Source organism: Mustelus asterias, chromosome 14, assembly GCF_964213995.1.
Source record: "Mustelus asterias chromosome 14, sMusAst1.hap1.1, whole genome shotgun sequence".
NCBI lineage: Eukaryota > Metazoa > Chordata > Chondrichthyes > Carcharhiniformes > Triakidae > Mustelus > Mustelus asterias.
In genome coordinates this window covers 74,936,630-74,956,150 of record NC_135814.1, presented here as the reverse complement: position 1 = coordinate 74,956,150, position 19,521 = coordinate 74,936,630, and the positions used below count along the sequence as shown (strand labels likewise).

The window sequence follows — 19,521 nt, the reverse complement described above, 5'->3', positions numbered from 1 at the left end:
ACTCCAAGCATACATTAAACGAGAATTGACAACACCAAAATCGCCTGATCTACTAATCAGTATAAGTTTTCAGCCTTGTAAAGGCCAGAAATTATATTGAAATGTCTGATTGCTTTAACCAGGGCAGACCTTATCAATATGGCAGGCAGGAGAGAAGGTCGTGCCCTTCCGGCGACATTACGTCGATGACGTTAGTATGCTGCCTTGTGAAGTCAACCTAACTTGATGGCTGAAAGTTAGTGTTCCCGTCTCTTGATTTGACAAGGCGGGGCGCCACTGAGTTGATTGACAGCGTCTTTCCCCAATCAGATGACGGTTCCTCAGACAGGGCGGCAGCAGCAGGTTTGGTGACACCAGCTCAGTGGCGAGCGCGACGATGGCTGGCGGTTGGAGACGGTGGCTGCCTGCAATATTTCAGGGCTTTTTATTGACTTTAGTGAGTCTCGGAATATGGGACGTGTTGTTCGTGTATGAAGAAAACAAGTGTAGCATGACCTACATGTTCGAGTACCCAGAATATATAGTAAGTGGCTGCAGTCCCAACAGCTGAATGAAAGAGCCTGGAGACTCCTAATGTGTGCAGAGCAGGAACCTGCTAGTAGTTCTCTGCCTGACGGTGCAACAGGCCATTGGGGTCCAGCTTATACAAGTTCGCTCTGTACCAAGTGTTTTGCTAAGGCTTTTGTTATTTTGCTGGGATTTTGAGAGACCGGAATCCAATAAACTTTCTAGTTTAATAGTTTTATTTTGGCGAGTGCATAAATTCAGTGTTACCTTTGTCTCGGTTCTGAATCGCACCTAGCCACCTTTTCTGTTACTATTCAAGGATAGTCTCTTCCACTGTCATTCTGCCATGATCTGAACGATTAAACTCGTTGACATTTATAGCGTAGAAGGAGGCAATTTGGGTCATTGTGCTGGTTTGGCTTCCACTTATTTTCTCTTTACTATATCTGTTTAAATCTATTTTCTAAACGCTGTTATGATTTCTTTTTACACCGTTGTTGTTTTCTTGTATGGTTTCCCCTCCCAACAGCCCGTCATTTAAAGCAATAAAAATGTTTTTGTCTTTTGATAGATTTGTGGTGTTTAGATACTCTTGTCACAAATGCTCCTGAATTTTCAACACTTTCGCTAAGTATCATCTTAGCCATTTGTTCCAATGAAATGAGCCCTATTTTCTGTTTGGTTTTGTCTACAATGAAAGCCACTCATTCCTAGTATTTCAGTGAACTTCCATGTTTTCAACCCTAACCCCAGCCCTCTGGTCTAACCAATTATTTATGTAGATTTTAACATTTGTATTCTGGCTTGCTATCACCACCTCAATGGCAATTAGGGATGGGCAATATATGCTGACCTAGCCACATCCTTTGACTGCATAAAAAAATCTAGGATCAGCTTACTGCGTTTTTATATAAAAAGACATTTATATAGTACCCTTCAGAATCGAAGATCGCCAAAAGTGCTACACAATCAAGCATTTTATATTAGGTACTTGTGTAGGAAGGATTGCAGCTCATTTGTGACAGTAAACTCCTACAAACTGCAATATGATAATGACCAGTTACTGTTTTCACAGTGTTGATTAAGGGGCTAATATTCACTCAGGTGTCAGGGATAATTTCCCTGCTGCTCTTCAAAATAGTTTAATGGGATCTTTTGTGTCAACTTTAAAGATGCTTAATTGGAACCAATAATTCTTTGATGAATTTGCCTTATTTTGTTAAACTCAAAACTAGGTAGTGATGTGACCACAACTTGAGTTCTGATCGTTGCTGCTGATGAATATTAAGAAATAATATCTTCAAATGGCAGGTTAAGAAAATAACCTAGTTTATAAGTCAGACTTTTAATGTTGTACTGTTTTCATTTTCAAGTGACCACTCAAAGTAAGATCTGCCAGAATTAATGGTTCAATCTCCATACCAGCTGTAATTTTTTTGAGGCCTATTTCCCTGTCCCATGCTTGATGTGGAGTGTTGCCCCACAAGTTATATAGCCACTGATCTCTCTTCAGCACAGAGATGTCTATGATCTCTTGTTGACTATGGCTAATTACCTACTTGTCAAAACTATCCCAGCCCTAAATTGAAGCCTATTTTATCTATTTTCCTCCACCACAGCCAAAAAAGTCAATATTCCTGACCTATTTCTCCTGGAGCAGCAGATGCCTTTAAATTTTCTTTTTTAACTATAATATAAGATAATGGCTATCCATGTATATGTTGCAAGAAAAAATGAACTTTATTGGAAAAACAATTTCCGTATTCAGTGGAACTGAGATTAATGGTGTTCAAAATGTTGAAAAGATTTGAGATGGGAAACCAAAAGAGAAAATGCTGGAAAATCTCAGCAGTTCTGAGATTTCACCAGACCTGCTGAGATTTTCCAGCATTTTCTCTTTTGGATTCCAGCATCTGCAGTAATTTGCTTTTATTTGAGATGGGAAAACTGTTTATTTCCATTGAGTACAAATTGATAATGAGGCATAAATTTAGGAGTAGCATCAAAATGGGGGAATTTGGAAATTTTACTGATGACAAGTATTGAAGCTAAGTAAGTTATTACCTTTGAGAGGAAATAACACATTTGAAGGAGGAGGGAAAAGGAGTTGGGGTTCACACAGCTAATGTACAGTTGGCAATGGGTCCATTTGTGCATGTGCTTTTAAAGATAAACTTTACTGTTGGTTTTCATAATTTAAGTGGTTGTGTTCCTTTGTTGTTTCCCAACGTGCATTCGCTTCATCTGAACTTAAGGTGAAATGTGGCAGTGAAAGCAGGATCTGAAATGATTGAGCTTAATACAAATGATGCAGATGCACTCTTGTGTAATATATTGTTTTTCAAATAGTGCTCACACTTTTAAAAAATGCCTAGGGGTTCTATTTATGTGGTTTTTGATTGGACTAAGCCCCTCAGATGTGTTTAAATCTGTATTATAGTAATTCATCAGTTTTCAGAAGATTTGATAAATTGAAAATTAAGGACTGGTCTTGGAAAATGAGAGTGAAACACACACGGTTGATTTAAGAATATAGAGAGTCAGAGCAAATAGATTGAAAAATGTAGCTGAGGTTTTGCTGAATGAACTGTGCTAGGCCATCTCATCCTTAATGACTTAGTCAGGGATTCAGACGAAGTGTCATTGCAGTTTGTTTATCGTACCAAGTTTGGGGATGTGGTAAATTGTTAACTGGATTGCGACAGGATGGACTTATAGGGAATTGTCAGATTTATGTCAAATGTAATTGGACACACATATATGTGCAGTAGTACATTGTGGGGAAAATGAAAGTTAATGCTAAATCGTAACATTCTCAGCAGGGTGGAGAAACTCTCAAGGTGCAGCTCCTTAAATTAGAAAATATGGATGTGAAAGAGGCAAATGAGATGCTGGATTTACGTATAGTGTTGAATATAAAATTGTGGTGGGGATTAGAAATCTGCAAAAGACATCAGTTTATCACAGTTGGAGTATAGTGCAAGATTGTGGTTACCCATTATTTAAAGTTTATTGAAAAGCTGCATTTTTAGATGGGGATTAAAAGGTAGTTACTATGAGGCACTTGGAGAAACTTTCTCTGTTAGGTGGAGCTTCGAAGATTAACGGTTGCGCAATAAATTTCTACTTCCTCATTTCAAACCACTGGATGATTTAAACTTTTAGGGTGAATTTTTCATGGGTGGCACGGTGGTTAACATTACTGCCTCACAGGGATTCCCATCTTGGGTCACTGTCTGTGTGGAGTTTGCACATTCTCCTTGTGTCTGCGTGGGTTTCCTCCGGGTGCTCCGGTTTCCTCCCACATTCTGAAAGACGTGCTGGTTAGGTGCATTGACCCGAACAGGTGCCGTAGCATGGCAACTAGGGGAATTTCACAGTAACTTTGTTGCAGTGTTAATGTAAGCCTTACTTGTGACTAATAAATAAACTTTAACTTTTAATCCGTCTTACTTCAAGCAATTGTAAGATTGGTGAAAAGTTCTTCGTTTGTGGTAATATCTAGTATTTGCTGCATCAGTGTTTTTGAAGTTAATCTTTCTGTGATAGATTTGCTATTTAGTGCATTTTTTCTTGTCAATTTAACAGATTGTTTACTATAGTATGAATTATCACTTGCTGTAGGTCCTATCACGACGCCCAATCTAGCATAGTCAGTGAGGCTTTTTAAAAATATGAGGAATTTGTTTAGATATTCTCTGCACCTGTCAGAATTAACTTTACTAATTCATGTTTAAAAGAAAACAACTGACTTCTTTCAAGTCTACCATACAGTGAATATTCTTCCCATTGTGCTTTCCCAAGCATTAAAATACCTTCAACGTTATATCAGGAATCTGATAATATTTGCATTCCCAATCACTGACTGCTTTGATTTACAATTTAATACAAAGTTTACTAAGCAGGTCTTGTGTTCAGTACACTTATTGTGTTTAAAATTATTCTTTCGTTTCTACAATTAGCTTTGTGTCCCCAAGGTTTAGGTTCTAATTCAGATTCATTACTGAAAGTGTGGGATGAAGATGGGTCACGTTTGCCTGTGATGGTGCCCATAATTCACTGACATTATTCATGTGAGCATTGAAAAATGGCTAGCCTTGAGACTTTTTGCTGCTCTGCATTAGTTATTCTATTCAATAGAGAACTGTCAGAGTGGAAACAATCCTTACATCTGCTTACTGTCACCAGACTATCCATTTATGAACTAAACTCAATTTAAAATTGTCTATTCATGACCTAACCTTTTGACACCTTGCAACTTTCTAGTATTGCAGAAAACACTTTCTATCCAATTTCTGATATGGCTATTTTGTGTGTACCCTCGCTATTATGTAGGTTATTTGCATTATTGTGATATTGGCTCTTGTTTGTTGTATATGTTTATAAGGACAAGGCAAAAATGTGAACACTTTATTCTGAATCATAGTTCTTTAAAAAACATAAACATTTTTATGGGGAAGAGTTATAACTCCAGTTAATCTTTCTCTAATCTTTTTCTGTGAACAGAAGATCAAGCTTCCGAATAAACTTACTAGTAAATACCCAAGTTACGGCCTGTATCTGTATGGAGAGGGAGACTCTGTTGAAGCACGCAAGAATCTAAAAGCCACAGGAATCCCTGTTCTGTTTCTTCCAGGAAATGCTGGGAGTTACAGACAAGGTACATTTTTAAACTTGTTAATCAGTTCTTAATCATTCCTACCCTAATGATTGCGCAGTCTGGTCTTCAAGAAATGTTGACAAATTAGCAGATCGTAAACATAAATTGTAATGAATGTACATTATGTATGTACATTAAAGTGTGTCAAACGGATCAGAAGAATCTAGTTAGAAAATCAATTTGATTTGTGTTTGTTCCATCTGAATATTTACAAATCCTTTTTATTTTGGTTTTGTGTTTCAGTTCGTTCCCTGGGCTCTGTTGCACTAAGGAAAGCTGAGAACATTCATAACAAGTTCCATTTTGATTTTTTTAGCATTGATTTTAATGAGGAGCTTGTTGCACTTTACGGTGGAAGCCTTGAAAGGCAAACCACATTTGTACATGCGTGTATAAAAGTCATTCTTAAACTTTACAAGGTAAGATTGAAATAACATCTTTCCTTTCAAAATATTTCCCTGATGAGAAGCAAAGCTGTTTTGACATTACCCACCCTGGAACCTATTTCAAACTTGGTTCTTACTCAAAACGCCAATAGATCATAAAATTGTACAGTACAGAAACTGGCCCTCTGTCAAGTTTGTGCAGATGTTTTTCTCCATGTAAACCACATGGTCTAGTCCCATTCTTCAGTACACTTCCCCTCCACTTACTATTTGTCATTTTCAAGGAGCTATTTAATTCCCCTTTAAGAGGATTTATAGACTGATTCAGCAATGGTTTAAGGCAGAGAATTCACATCGTAACCACTCTCTATAAAATATGAACTTTGGGCAGCATGAGGGCACAGTGGTTAGCACTGCTGCCTCACAACGCCAGGGACCCAGGCTCGTTTCTGGCCTTGGTCACTGTCTGTGTGGAGTTTGCACTTTCTCCCTGTGTCTGCGTGTGTTTCCTCCGGGTGCTCTGGTTGCCTCCCACAGTCCAAAGATATGCGTGTTAGGTTGATTGGCCAAGCTAAAATTGACCCTAGTGTCGGGGATTAGCAGGGTAAATGTGTGGGGTTACAGGAATAGGGTCTGGGTGGGATTGTGGTTGGTACAGACTAGATGGGCCAAATGGCGGCTTCCTGTACTGTAGGGATTCTGTGATGGGGTAAAATTGATCAATGCCAGTAATGCAAAACAGGCTGACAGTAAATCAACATTGACATCCAGTGTTATGAAAATTGGGCCCAGTGTAAAACAGCCTGCCAATTTGCTATAAACCTGTTTTGCCATACCAGCGTTGACTAATTTTTCAAGTTTTCTCTCTAATTCCTTTTGTGATTATCTTAAACTTATGCCTGTTGGCTACTTTCTTTTCGACTAGTGGGAACAATTTGTCACTATCGAATTTTTAATAATCTTGATGACAGCACCTTTCTCGGGTCAGGTTTATCTGTATTAGTAACACACAGTACTAGCGAATGCCCCTGTGAGGATGTTAGTCCCAATCCTGTTGGGCTACAAGCCTCAGGAATCTAAATCCCGACAACCTCTCTCCAGCCACAAATCCATCTGATCTATTCTCCTATTTCTGAACTTGCTAGCACATAACACTAGGAGTAATGCTGAGATTATCTTTGAGGTTCTGTTTTGTAATTTATGTCCTATCTCCGTATATTCTGCTTGCAGAACTTTATCCCTCTTTTTAGCGTTGGCACTGACATGGACGACAACCTCTGGTTATTCACCCTTTTCAGAATGTCCTGCAGCTGCTCAGAGACATTCTTGACCCTGGAGCCAGGGAAACAGCGTTCTATACTGGTGTCAGACCTGCAGTCACAGATATGTCTGTCCCCCTTATGACTGAATCCCCAATCACAAATGCCCTCCCTCCTGCCCCCTGTGTAGCTGAGCTGCTCGTGGTGTCACAGACTTGACTCTTGTCGCAATCTCCTGAGAAACCATCTCCCACAGCAGTTTCCAAAATGGAAAATCTGTCAGAGAGGGAGATGGACCTTGGGGACTCCTGCACTACCCACCTAGTTTTTTCACTCCATCTGGCAGTCACCCATTCCCTTTCTGCTTGTGTACTCTTTACCACCTCACTTTAAGTGCTATCCACGAAAGTCTCACATATGGTCACCCTGAACGCTGGAAGCGTCCCTTCTCACGTTGCACAGGAGGAGCATTCCACGTAGCCGATCTGCTCTGTCATGACTTACCTTTAAATTACTTCCTTTATGTCTACTTCCTCTTGTAAAAGAATATTAAATGTATTACGGACGTTACCTTATACTTTAAATACTACTTAATCTAAAGATTTTTACTTTAAAGACTGTACACTAGAAATACTCACGGTCCTACTTACCAAGGGTGCCACTCCTCTTGTGCTGGCTCCTGGACCCAATCAATTAACTTTTATTTCTCCTGTGATGTTACTCCTGGATGTTTTCACAAATCTCCCCTTTCGTGCAGTTTTGTTTTTAATCGCTCGCTTTTCTAGTTTCTGCCGACTGCCCTGTCCCAGGGTTCTCCTCTTGCACTTTCCTCTCTGGATGCACTGAAAATATTATGGGTGATCTACTTTGAGTGCAAATAGTTTGTAATCATTTTCCCAATTAGTTTTTCATTATGTTCTCATAAACTAGAAGAAACACACTTAAGTTTCAAAATAATGCCTTTCCAGTTCTTCAGTTGCTTAGGACCAGACACCTTTCCTTGTTTGAGTTAGGTCTTCGACACCTCCTTTTGTGTTCATAATCAATGTCTCAGAATGACTCTCACCTTGCTACACAATGAACTTTTGAATGCTAAGGCATGCTATCTTTTAACAATAGAAGACTTTAGCCTCCAATGTATATATTATGAATATTCTCTAATATCTGGTACATCTTTAAAAATGATGCTCATATATTACCCCCAACTCCATGAGCCCTTCTCTCACCACCTTATTGAATGCCTTTTGGAAATCCAGATATACTGGTTCCCCTTTATCTACCCTACTTATTACATCCTCAAAATATTCTAATAAATTTGTCAAACACAATTAGCCTTCCGTAAAACCATGTTCATTTTAATGAATTATACAATGATTTTTTTTTTCAAGTGTCTTGTTCAGACTTCCTTAATAATAGATTTCAGCACTTTTCCCAACAATGAATGTCAGGCTAACTGGCCTGTGGTTCCCTATCTTCTCTCTCCCTCCTTTCTTGAATAGCAGTATTGCATTTGGTAACTTCCAAATTACTGGGACTATTCCAGAATCCAAAGAATTTTGAAAGATCATAGCCACTGTATTCATTTTTGCTACAGTTGGAAAATAGATTGGCCTCCTGATGCATTCCTGCTCCTGAGTGATCTTGCCAGAGATGGGGTCAGTATGACAAGTTGCCTGGAAGTAGCAGTTATCCAAATAACCCTTGATGAAGTTGTGTCCAATAGGTAACTGGAGGAGTCCTCCTCGTGGCAGGCCGGGGAGGGGCGATCCATCAGCACCATCTAAGTCTACCCACCCTGGATCTCGTGGGATGTGACAACCATAGCTGCAAACTCAACCCATCCGCCTTCACAATGATGGCATGACATCTGTGGCCAGCATGATTTTAACTCTTCACAATGGTGCAGAGTATGCTTCTATTTTGAGGGATCCTTGCAATCACTTACTTGCCTTGGCAGAACCCACCGCTGCTGTTGGGTTTGCTGGCTATACAACATTGTGGATTCCCTTACTGGACCTCCCGGTCCCTTGGCCTGCTTGCCACCTGAGGCTGATGTCGAGATCATGACCCAGCTGGGAAAATTGCTTGACACAGTGGATTGTGAAACAGTATTACATTTACTTACTCTAACTCAAGTCTTTGGGTTGGTTTCCACGTATTTGTGTCAAGTTCAATTTGTTGAACCAGTACCAAAAAGATTTGGGACTTTTAAATCTAAGTTGAGATGCATCCGAATTGTGCTCATTTTCTTAGATGCAAAGTTGACATGTTTTAAAAGTTTTTTTTCATATCCAATATTATTTCCATTACAAGGAAACAGTGTAAATTATGTTTTGCAGAAAACTGAAGCCAAACGAAACCACCATAATTTTGGGCACAATTTCCAATGCAGAAGCTCTATTGTTTGGATTTTACCAATTTATATTAGCCTAATTGAGATGTCTAATTCCAAGTACTTTATCATAGAATTCTTACAATTCAGAAGGAGGCAATTTGACCCATCGAGTCTACTGACTCTTACCCAGGCTTACCCCATAACCCATGCTAATCCCCCTCACCTATACATCTTGGGACACTGAGGGGCAATTTAGCATGGTCAATTAACCTAACCTGCACAACCTGTCCAAAGATGTGCGGGTTAGGTTGATAGGCCATGCTAAAAAAATTGCCCCTTAGTGTCCTGGGATGCGTAGATTAGAGGGATTAGCGGGTAAAATATGTAGGGATATGGGCTAGGGCCTGGGTGGGATTGTGGTCGGTGCAGACTCGATGGGCCGAATGGCCTCTTTCTGTATTGTAGGGTTTCTATGATCTCTATGATCTTTGGACTGTGGGAGGAAACTGGTGCACCCGAAGGAAACCCACGCCAACACAGGGAGAACTTGCAAACGCCACAAGACAGTCATCCAAAGTTAGAATTGTACCCGGGTCCCATGCGCTGTGAAGCAGCTTCGCTAACCACTGTGCCACCCACTTATGTTCTTTATATACTTCCTATTTCTTCATAGAACAAACTTTTTTATCCTGATCCGGTGATTTGTAGCATGCTGCTCGTATTAGCTCAGACTTTTTGTGTTTTATCAAAATTGTTGATAATGGGCAGCATGGTGGCACAGTGGTTAGCACTGCTGCCTCACAGCACTGAAAGTCCACTATGTGCAACATATCCAGGTTTCTGATGTTGTAATTGTTTTCCTGGATCTGGAAAATTGCACTCACTGACCAGTCCAGAGAACATTTCTAACTAGTTTTGATAATTTGGCCAAACTAATCAACTTTCTAACTTACAATGCCAGTGGATTTGTTTCTCTAACTTCACTTGTGTTTTATTTTTCCACTGTTTTGTCATAAAACTCTCCGTTGTCTAATGTTGTATCCTATAACTGACTCTCCTCTTCTATATATATTTCCTTCTCTAAGACATTTATGGCTAAAATTCAAATTATAGTTATGGCTAAATTTTAGACCAGTGAAATTTCAAACCAAGTTGCAAAGAATTTTCTGCACATTTGTCAGTTATTACAGGATGAAATGAAATGTCAATTTGTTTTCCGAATTCCATTCAAATAGCAACAAATCATGACAGAATAATATTAGAAAAACTATTCACTAACAGATAAAGGCTAGATGGGTGGAGAGCTGGCTTGGTCACAGAAGACAGAGGGTGGTAGTGGAAGGGTCTTTTTCCGGCTGGAGGCCTGTGACTAGTGGTGTTCCGCAGGGCTCTGTATTGGAACCTCTGCTGTTTGTGATTTATATAAACGATCTGGAAGAAGGTGTAACTGGGGTGATCAGTAAGTTTGCGGATGACATGAAAATGGCTGGACTTGCAGATAGTGAGGAACATTGTCAGAGCCTACAGAAGGATATAGATAGGCTGGAAATTTAGGCAAAGAAATGGCAGATGGAGTTCAATCCAGATAAATGCGAAGTGATGCATTTTGGTAGAACTAATGTAGGGGGGAGCTATACGATAAATGGCAGAACCATAAAGGGTGTAGATACGCAGAGGGACCTGGGAGTGCAAGTCCACAGATCCTTGAAGGTGACGTCACAGGTGGAGAAGGTAGTGAATAAGGCATATGGCATGCTTGCCTTTATAGGACGGGGCATAGAGTATAAAAGTTGGGGTCTGATGTTGCGGTTGTATAGAATGTTGGTTCGGCCGCATTTGGAATACTGCGCCCAGTTCTGGTCGCCACACTACCGGAAGGACGTGGAGGCTTTAGAGACAGTGCAGAGGAGGTTTACCAGGATGCTGTCTGGTATGGAAGGGCTTAGTTATGAGGAGAGATTGGGTAAACTGGGGTTCTCACTGGAAAGACGGAGGATGAGGGGTGACCTAATAGAGGTGTATAAAATTATGAAAGGCATAGATAGGGTGAATGGTGGGAAGCTTTTCCCCAGGTCGGTGGTGATATTCACGAGGGGTCATAGGTTCAAGGTGGGGGGGGGGAGGTTTAACACTGATATCAGAAGGATGTATTTTACGCAGAGGGTGGTGGGGACCTGGAATGCGCTGCCTGGCAAGGTGGTGGAGGCGGACACACTGGGAACGTTTAAGACTTATCTAGATAGCCACATGAACGGAGTGGGAATGGAGGGATACAAAAGAATGGTCTAGTTTGGACCAGGGAGCGGCGCGGGCTTGGAGGGCCGAAGGGCCTGTTCCTGTGCTGTATTGTTCTTTGTTCTTTGTTCTAGAACAAAAGCTGTTATTTCGTTGCACTTTCCTTATCTTTAGATTATCTGAAAAAGTTGCTCAGGTAACGTGGAAAGGAATGATGGAGACACAATCCAGAAGAACTTCCACAGCAATCATTAGCTTGTAATTGTTGGAGGACTGATTCAGATCATTTCCCAACAGGGGACAAGGGGCAGTGTCCTTAATGAGACAAGTTAATTTTAGAAGTAAATATTATAGCAGTGCTACTCAGAAGCAATGAATGAATGGGTAACAGTCTGCTTAATAAAAGCGTAGGTTAACTTATGAAGATATTGCACTTTGTTACTTCTGCAAAACAATGGTGTATCTAAGCAACAACTTGAAACTACACATTCCAATCTGTAAGATTTATTAACTTAAGGGTAGAACTAGCTGAGGCTAATTGGGTAAATAGACTTAAAGATATGGAGGTAAATGAATAGTGTGAAATATTTAAAGAAACAATTGAAAATGTTCAATAAAAATCCATTCAATTGAGAAACAAAAACTCCGCAAGAAAGATCCATCTGTAGTTCATATAAGAATTCATGGATAATACATTAAAAGAAGAGGCTTACAATGTTGCAAAACACAAGTCTGAGGATTGAGTGTTTTCAAAACAAGCAAAAGACCACCAAAACTTTGATAAAAGGGAAACATAGAATATGAGAGGAAACTAACATGAAATGTAAAAACATATTGTAAACTTTTATAAGCATTTGAAAAGGAACAAAATAGCTAAAGTTAAGTTTGGTCCGTTAGAATCAGAGATGGGACAAATAATGGGGAATGAAGAAATGCCAGGGGCATGGAACATGTATTTTTTGTGTGCCTTCACAGCAGAAGACGCAAGTTTCGTACCAGAACTAAACATCATCTTGGGGCGAAAAGATTGAGAAAATTATTAAAACTACTATCAGTGGAGAATTATTGGAGGGACTTGAGGAATTAAAATCTGACATCCCCAGGGTCTTATCTGAAGTTTAGAAAAATGAGAGGCGGTCTCATTGAAATCTACAAAATTCTGAAGGAGTTTGAAAGCGTAAACACAGAGTGCTTCCACTGATCAGGGAGTCTTAACCAAGGGGGCACAGCCTTAGGATAAGGGGCTGATCATTTAGGACTGAGATGAGGAGAAATTACTTCACTCAAAGGGTTGTGAATCTTTGGAATTCTCAACCCCAGACGGCTGTGAATGCTCCACCATTGAATATGTTTAAGGCTGGGATAGAGAAACTTTTGGTGTCTCGGAATCGAGGGATATGGGAAATAGGTTGAGAAGTAGAGTTTAAGCCCAGGCTCAGCCATGATATTGAACGGCAGAGCAGGATTGAAGGGCCAGATGGTCTGCTCCAATTTATTGTGTTCTTTTTAAATTGTGTCTTTTTAACTTGTATAGAAACATTTTGTCCTTAAAATAGAGAAGCCAGCTTAAACCAAGCTGCAATGTAGCTGCAGAATAATTAGTGGTACTTTATGTTGTGTTAATACATTATGAGAGAGCATGTTGTTTGAGTTACCATGAACAGTGCCACATAAGACTGCTGCTATATATAAAACAATCTTGCATATAATACGTCACATTTTAACTGTGTCTCGTGCAGATAATGGCACACTTTCCCTATTGGCCCAAATTTCCCATATACCAATCAAGAAACACTTCACCTACTTGTACTTATTTTATGATTTTCCACTTCATTCCCTTTCACTACATCACTCTCAAATCTTTGTAATATTCTCTGTCTCATTATGAGCATAGCCATAGGAAATGCACTTGTTTCTATACAAATATGTACCCAGATATTTAATGGAAAGAATATTAGTAATCTGACTTGTGCATTTATATGACAGTTTTCAGAAACTGAAATGTGTGTTTCTATTTTCATGTCATCCTGACACAAGTAGTTTTATGTGAAGTAAGTTAAAGGTAAAATCAAATTAAGCAGGGAAAAAAAAAGAAATCTGATGTAAAATGATAAGTTTAAAGTTTCACCTTGTACAGTATTATAAACCTCAAATCATATGCCAGTAGCTCGAGCTTAAACTTGATTTTTTACTAGAAAGCACATAGTGGTTCTTTATAAAGTAATACATTTCTTCAAGACTGTTGGCAGGAGGTGACATTTTAGTCATGGTCATAGCGAAATCGGAACGTTATCCTTTAATGTTTCAGCTTTATTTCCTCTTTAGCATCAAATAACCAACTAATTGAGTAGAGTTCATTAATTAGAAATCTGTACCAGATTTGTGGAAGGAGTGATATAAATAGAATATAATGCAAATATACAATATATTAATATACAGTTTATTTAAGTAAATGTTTCCATTCTGCATTTCTTCAGTTTCAGTCTTTCTTAAAATTTTCAATGATCACTAGATCCCTAACATTGTAAGAGCAATTCTAACCCCCCTGCACCTCCCACACACACACACCGTTTTGAATGTACTCCAACCAACTCAATTGATTTGCTGCTGTTCAATTAAACTTGTATATTTTGTGTGGGATACAGGTACCTGTTCCCTTTATGGCAGCAGTTACTTGCATTGACAGCTTTCTGGAAAGGTGGGTGACAAAGGATAAGTCATATTATTTTGTGTCTCAACAACAATAGAAAAATTAAAAAAATTATCTCCCATCACGCTGAAATGTGCATAACCAATTTACTGTCATATCTTCTAGTTTTCCCAAAGTAATTTACCCAAAATGGTTACTAGGAGGTTAACTTTGATCTGTTTGTGTCCATAGGATCAAAAAACTGCACCCTGCAGTGTTGCTATTGTAGGTCATTCAATGGGTGGCATCGTTGCCAGAGCACTATTCACTTTACCCAACTTCAAACCTACACTGATAAGTCTTATTATAACTCAAGCCACGCCTCATGTTGCACCAGTCTTACTCGTGGATAGCTACCTCATAGGTAAGTCTGACATGATCTCATTCGGAAAGTTTTTGCCAGTCCAAATTCAGTTGATTTCTACAGGGGTTTCCCTCAACAAATTTGGATAAGGGAGGGGTTTATTGAAATCCGTTTTCCTTTAATTGTTTTTTTTATTACAACCTGATGTACATTACATGTATGGTGTACAAGCAAAATTAAATTTTATTGTGTTATACTAAGTGATGGGGATTGTGAATGATCGAACACTACTGTGTTCACTCCTGTGTCAGTGCCAGACAATTTTAATTTGGCCACATGAACTTGACAATTACCTAGGTTAGGTGGGGTTGAACAGACATGCTACAGATGCTTGGCATGCAACAAATCTGCTTTGGATGGCTCATCTAACTGCTGGCAGTCAGCGGAAAGTTGATTTTGAGGAATATTTCCTGTATTAATCTGAGACAGCAAATGAATTTATTTGACTGGACTATCCTCCATTATTTCTTCAGTTCCCATTGACTGCATTGTCCTGCCACCCTTTTGTGTGATGTATCAATAAACTGCAGTCGGGGGGGAAAGGAAATAAAAGAAGAGAGCAAATGCAAAGTGAGATAGAAATGGGGGATTTTATAAATGTTATAATTCTGATTTGTTATTCTTTATGCACATAAATGAGAACTTGGAAAAACGTGTACAAACAATTCCATTGTTTTCAAGCATTTTTGGGTGTGTTTCCACTCCTAGATAATCAGGGAAAGCAAATGGCAAACATAGAAGATAAATATTATAGTAGAACATGAGTTGCTGTTCATAAAAAAGTAATCTATACATTTGCATAGTTAATAGTGGTCTTGATATTTAACTTATGCTAGAACCCACATTTTTCTGGGAAGATGTATGTAGTCAAATGTTTTAAGTGTTTTGAAAACCAAATGGTATATATTTTATGGTCCTGATCCTGTAAAACAATATGTTGTATTTATATTTATTGATAAATGTAGTGTGGTTATTTCTTTTTCAAATGACAATGCTAAATAGTTGTAGGGTGGAGAGAGAGCGCATTATAGTGCTGAGTAGTGAGAAAGAGAAGAATTACAGATGTTGACATGGTCAAGAATAGATGAGGTATGGTATGGAGTAGTGAGTAGAGCAAGGAATAAAAAAAACTCTTGCATTGGCAGAGAAGCTTTCATTTCCATGGGATGGCCCAAATTGCTTCAGAGACAATGAATTATCTTCAAAATGTAATTCAGTGGTAGCAATCCTACCTCTGAGACCCCATTCCTTAAAATTGAGCACGTAATGTGTGGTGGCACTACCATGGGAATGCTGCACTGTCGGAAGTGCAATCTTTTGGATGAGACATTAACCCAAAATCTAGTCTGCCGTCTTCTAGTCGAAGGTCTGAGGATGCTATTTGAATAGGAGCAATGGTCTTCTCCTGATATGCAGGTCAATTTTTATCCCTCCATCAACACCTAAAACTGATGATCAGGTCATTGTCTCATGGCTTTTTATGAAAGCTTGCTGTTCCTTTAATGGCTACAACCATTCCTTCATTACAACAGTCAAAAGTATTTCATTGGCTGTAAAGCGTTTTCATAGAAACATAGAATTGTTACAGTACAGAAGGATGCCATTCTGTCCATGATGTTTGAACTGCTCTGAAGGAGCAGTTCACCTGGTACCACTCCCCTGCCTTTTTCCTGTATCCCTGCAAATTTTTCCTTTTCAGATAATGATTCAATTCCCTTTTTGAAAGCTTGTTTGACCCTATCTGTACCACACTGTCAGGTAGTGCATTCTAAATTCTAACCACTCACTGCATGAAAAAGCTTTTCCTCATGTTACCATTGTTTCTTTTGCCAGTTATTGTAAACCTGTGCCGTCTGGTTCGCGATCTTTGGAAATAGTTTCTCCCTATCGCCTCTGTACAGAGCCCTTATGAATTTGAATACCTCTATCAAATCTCTTGCCAATCTTCTCTTCTCTAAGGAGAGCAGTTCCAATTTCTCCAATCTTTCTGCGCAACTGGTTCCAGGAATTTGGAACTTCATTCTCATGAATCTTTCCTGCACTCCCTCTAATTCCTTCATCCAGTGGCACCCAGAACTGGACTCAATACTCCAGTTGAGACCAAGCCAGTGTTTTGTAGAGGATTAACATAGCTTCCTTGCTTTTATATTCAATGCCATTTTGATAAAGCCAAAGTGACTGTGTGCTTTATTAGCCAGACTTGCAGCCTGTCCTGTCAACTTTGATTTATGCATGCATTAAGCCAGGTCCCTCTGCTCCCACATCCCTTTAAAATTATACCCTTAATGTCTTTTGTATCCCTGCAGTCTTCCTGCCAAATTGACTCACTTCACATTTCTCTGCATTAGATTCCATCTGCCACTTGTCTTCCCATTCCACCAACCTGTCTATAAGTCCTTTTGAAGTTCTTCACTATTCTCTTTATGGTTCAGAATACATTTAAGTTTTGTTTCACCAGATTTTGAATTTGTGCCATAAGACATCGGAGCAGAATTTGGCCACTTGGCCCATCGCGTCTGCTCCACCATTCAATCATAGCTGATATTTTTCTCATCCCCATTCTCCTGCCTTTTCCCCATAACCCCTGATCCCATTATTAATCAAGAACCGATCTATCTCTGTCTTAAAGACACTCTTAATGACCTGACCTCCACAGCCTTCTGCAGCAAAGAGTCCCACAGATTCACCACTCTCTAGCTGAAGAAATTCTTCCTCCTCTCTGTTTTAAAGGACCGTCCCTTTAGCCTGAGGTTGTGCCCTCTGGTTCTAGTTTTTCCTACTAGTGGAAACATCCTCTCCACATCCACTCTATCCAGGTCTCGCAGTATCTTGTAAATTTCAAGAAGATGCCCCTTCATCTTTCTAAACTCCCAATGAGTACAGACCCAGAGTTCTCAGCCGTTCCTCATACGACAAGCTCTTCATTCCAGGGATCATTCTTGTGAACCTCTTCTGAATCCTTTCCAAGGCCAGCACATCCTTAGATATAGGGCCCAAAACTGCTCACAATACTATAAATGGGGTCTGACCACAGCCTTATACAGCCTCAGAAGTACATCCCTGCTCTTGTATTCTAGCACTCTCGACGTGAATGCTAACATTGCATTTGCCTTCCTAACTGCAGACTGAACCTGCATGTTAACCTTAAGAGAATCTTGAACAATGACTCCCAAGTCCCTTTGTGTTTGTGATTTCCTAAGCATTTTCCCATTTAGAAAATAATCTATGCCTCCATTCCTCCTTCCAAAGTGCATAACCTCACACTTTTTTCCATATTGTATTCCATCTGCCACTTCTTTGCCCACTCTCCTAACCTGTCCAAGTCCTTCTGCAGCCTCCCTGCTTCCTCAATACTACCTGTCCCTCTACATATTTTTGTATCATCTGTAAACGTAGTAACAGTGCCTTCAGTTCCTTCCTCCAAATCGTTAATGCATATCATGAAAAGTTGTGGTCCCAGCACCAACCCCTGAGACACACCACTGGTCACCAGCTGCCATTCTGAAAAAGACCACTTTATCCCCACTCTCTGCCATCTGCCAATCAAGTGCCTTGTAACCTTGGTCTAGGTTATTAAGAGTAGAGGTTCTAACATCAATTTCTGGGTAAACCCGCTGTTACCTCTTCAAAAAACCCAAGAAATTTGCCCTTAAATCCATGCTGGTTTTCCCACATTTATCAAATGACTATTAATTTTGTCCCAAGTGATCTAAAAGTTTGCCCACCACTGACATTAAACTGACTGGCTTGGAGATGCTGTGTGGGTAGAAGTCTTTTTTCAATTTAAGAAGTAAAACACTGCAGCTGATTAGTAGAATTTGCTAATTTTGTGTTTCAAATATTGTTTTAATGTTTTATTTTTAATCTTTCATGTAGTAAATGTAGAATGTTTGATGGAGTTGCATTTGTGTTTTACTGATTGCTGTCAGAGAAATGATAGTTAAAGGAACCGTGGATGTCACATATCACTGATTAGAACTTGCTGCCTTTTTCCAAGGGTATACTGTTCTTCTTGAAGCTTAAAATACAATATCATGTAACCTAGTTAAGGAAAAATATAGTATCAAATGTATGAAATAAACTTTTAATTGACGAAAAACATTCACTATTGTAGACTTTTACACCACTGTGAACAATTACTGGATTCTCAAAGAAAAAGAGTTACGAAATATCACTATTCTCTCGATGGGAGGTGGTTTCCGTGATTACCAAGTCCGGTCTGGTCTAACCACTGTGCCAAGCCTGGGCCTTTACAATAATACTCTAAATGTTGTGGTAATGTAAAGATTTTTTTAAAGATTCTATATTGGTGCTTGTTCATAACAGTGATGTGGTCATATTGATGCTATTTGCATCTTTGATGTAAGAGGGCTGCTCAGACCATCTAGTTTGCACTAACACTGCTGCGTTGGCTTATGGGGAAGAATTCAGTTATTGCTCTTACTTTATATTGATGTACATAGTAGTTCTTCAATTATTTGAGGGTGATTTAGCGCCAATTTTACTGTTGTCTTGATGTTACCTTGCTAAGATTGTGTTTATGTACGGGTCTGATACTTCAAACACAAACGTATTGTAGAAAAGTTAAATTAATCTAACATTATAACAATGAAGTTGGATTTGTCCTTTCAGCTTTTCTATTTTTCTCATAGTAAATAATGGGCAACAACAATACTTGTTAGGGAAATAACAGATTCAAACCTGCTTAAAATTCTGCCAATAGTTACCAAAGAACCTGCATAAAATTATGCCAATAATTACCAAAGAACAGACAATTTAGGAGTAAGTCTTATTCCCTCGAGCCTGCATTCACCATTCAATGAGAATGATGGCTGATCTGATTGTAACTTCAACTCCTTATTGTCTATCCCTGATAACCTTTCACCCCCTTTCTTATCAAGAATCTATCTACCTCTGCCTTAAAAATATCCAAAGACTCTGCTTCCATCACCTTTTGAAGAAGAGAATTCCAAAGACTCTCAACCCTTTGAGAGAAACAAGTTATCCTTATCTTGAGAAGTGAGTTAATGTTGCATTTTTTTTCCCAGCACCACGATCTTCAAGGAATGTTGTTTTGTTGAAATAT

General features: G+C 39.2%; 1 protein-coding gene across 1 annotated transcript in view; it reads left to right on the top strand.

Annotated features, from left to right (window-relative positions):
• Positions 1-346: 346 nt before the first annotated feature.
• pgap1 (post-GPI attachment to proteins inositol deacylase 1) overlaps positions 347-19,521 on the top strand; it is a 147,418-nt gene continuing 128,243 nt past the window's right edge. Inside the window, exons 1-5 of the mRNA XM_078227717.1 lie at positions 347-523; positions 5,014-5,167; positions 5,411-5,586; positions 14,264-14,435; positions 18,550-18,710. Of these exons, the coding sequence (XP_078083843.1) occupies positions 377-523; positions 5,014-5,167; positions 5,411-5,586; positions 14,264-14,435; positions 18,550-18,710 (810 nt within the window). The 5' untranslated portion in view covers positions 347-376. The remainder of the gene's footprint in view (positions 524-5,013; positions 5,168-5,410; positions 5,587-14,263; positions 14,436-18,549; positions 18,711-19,521) is intronic.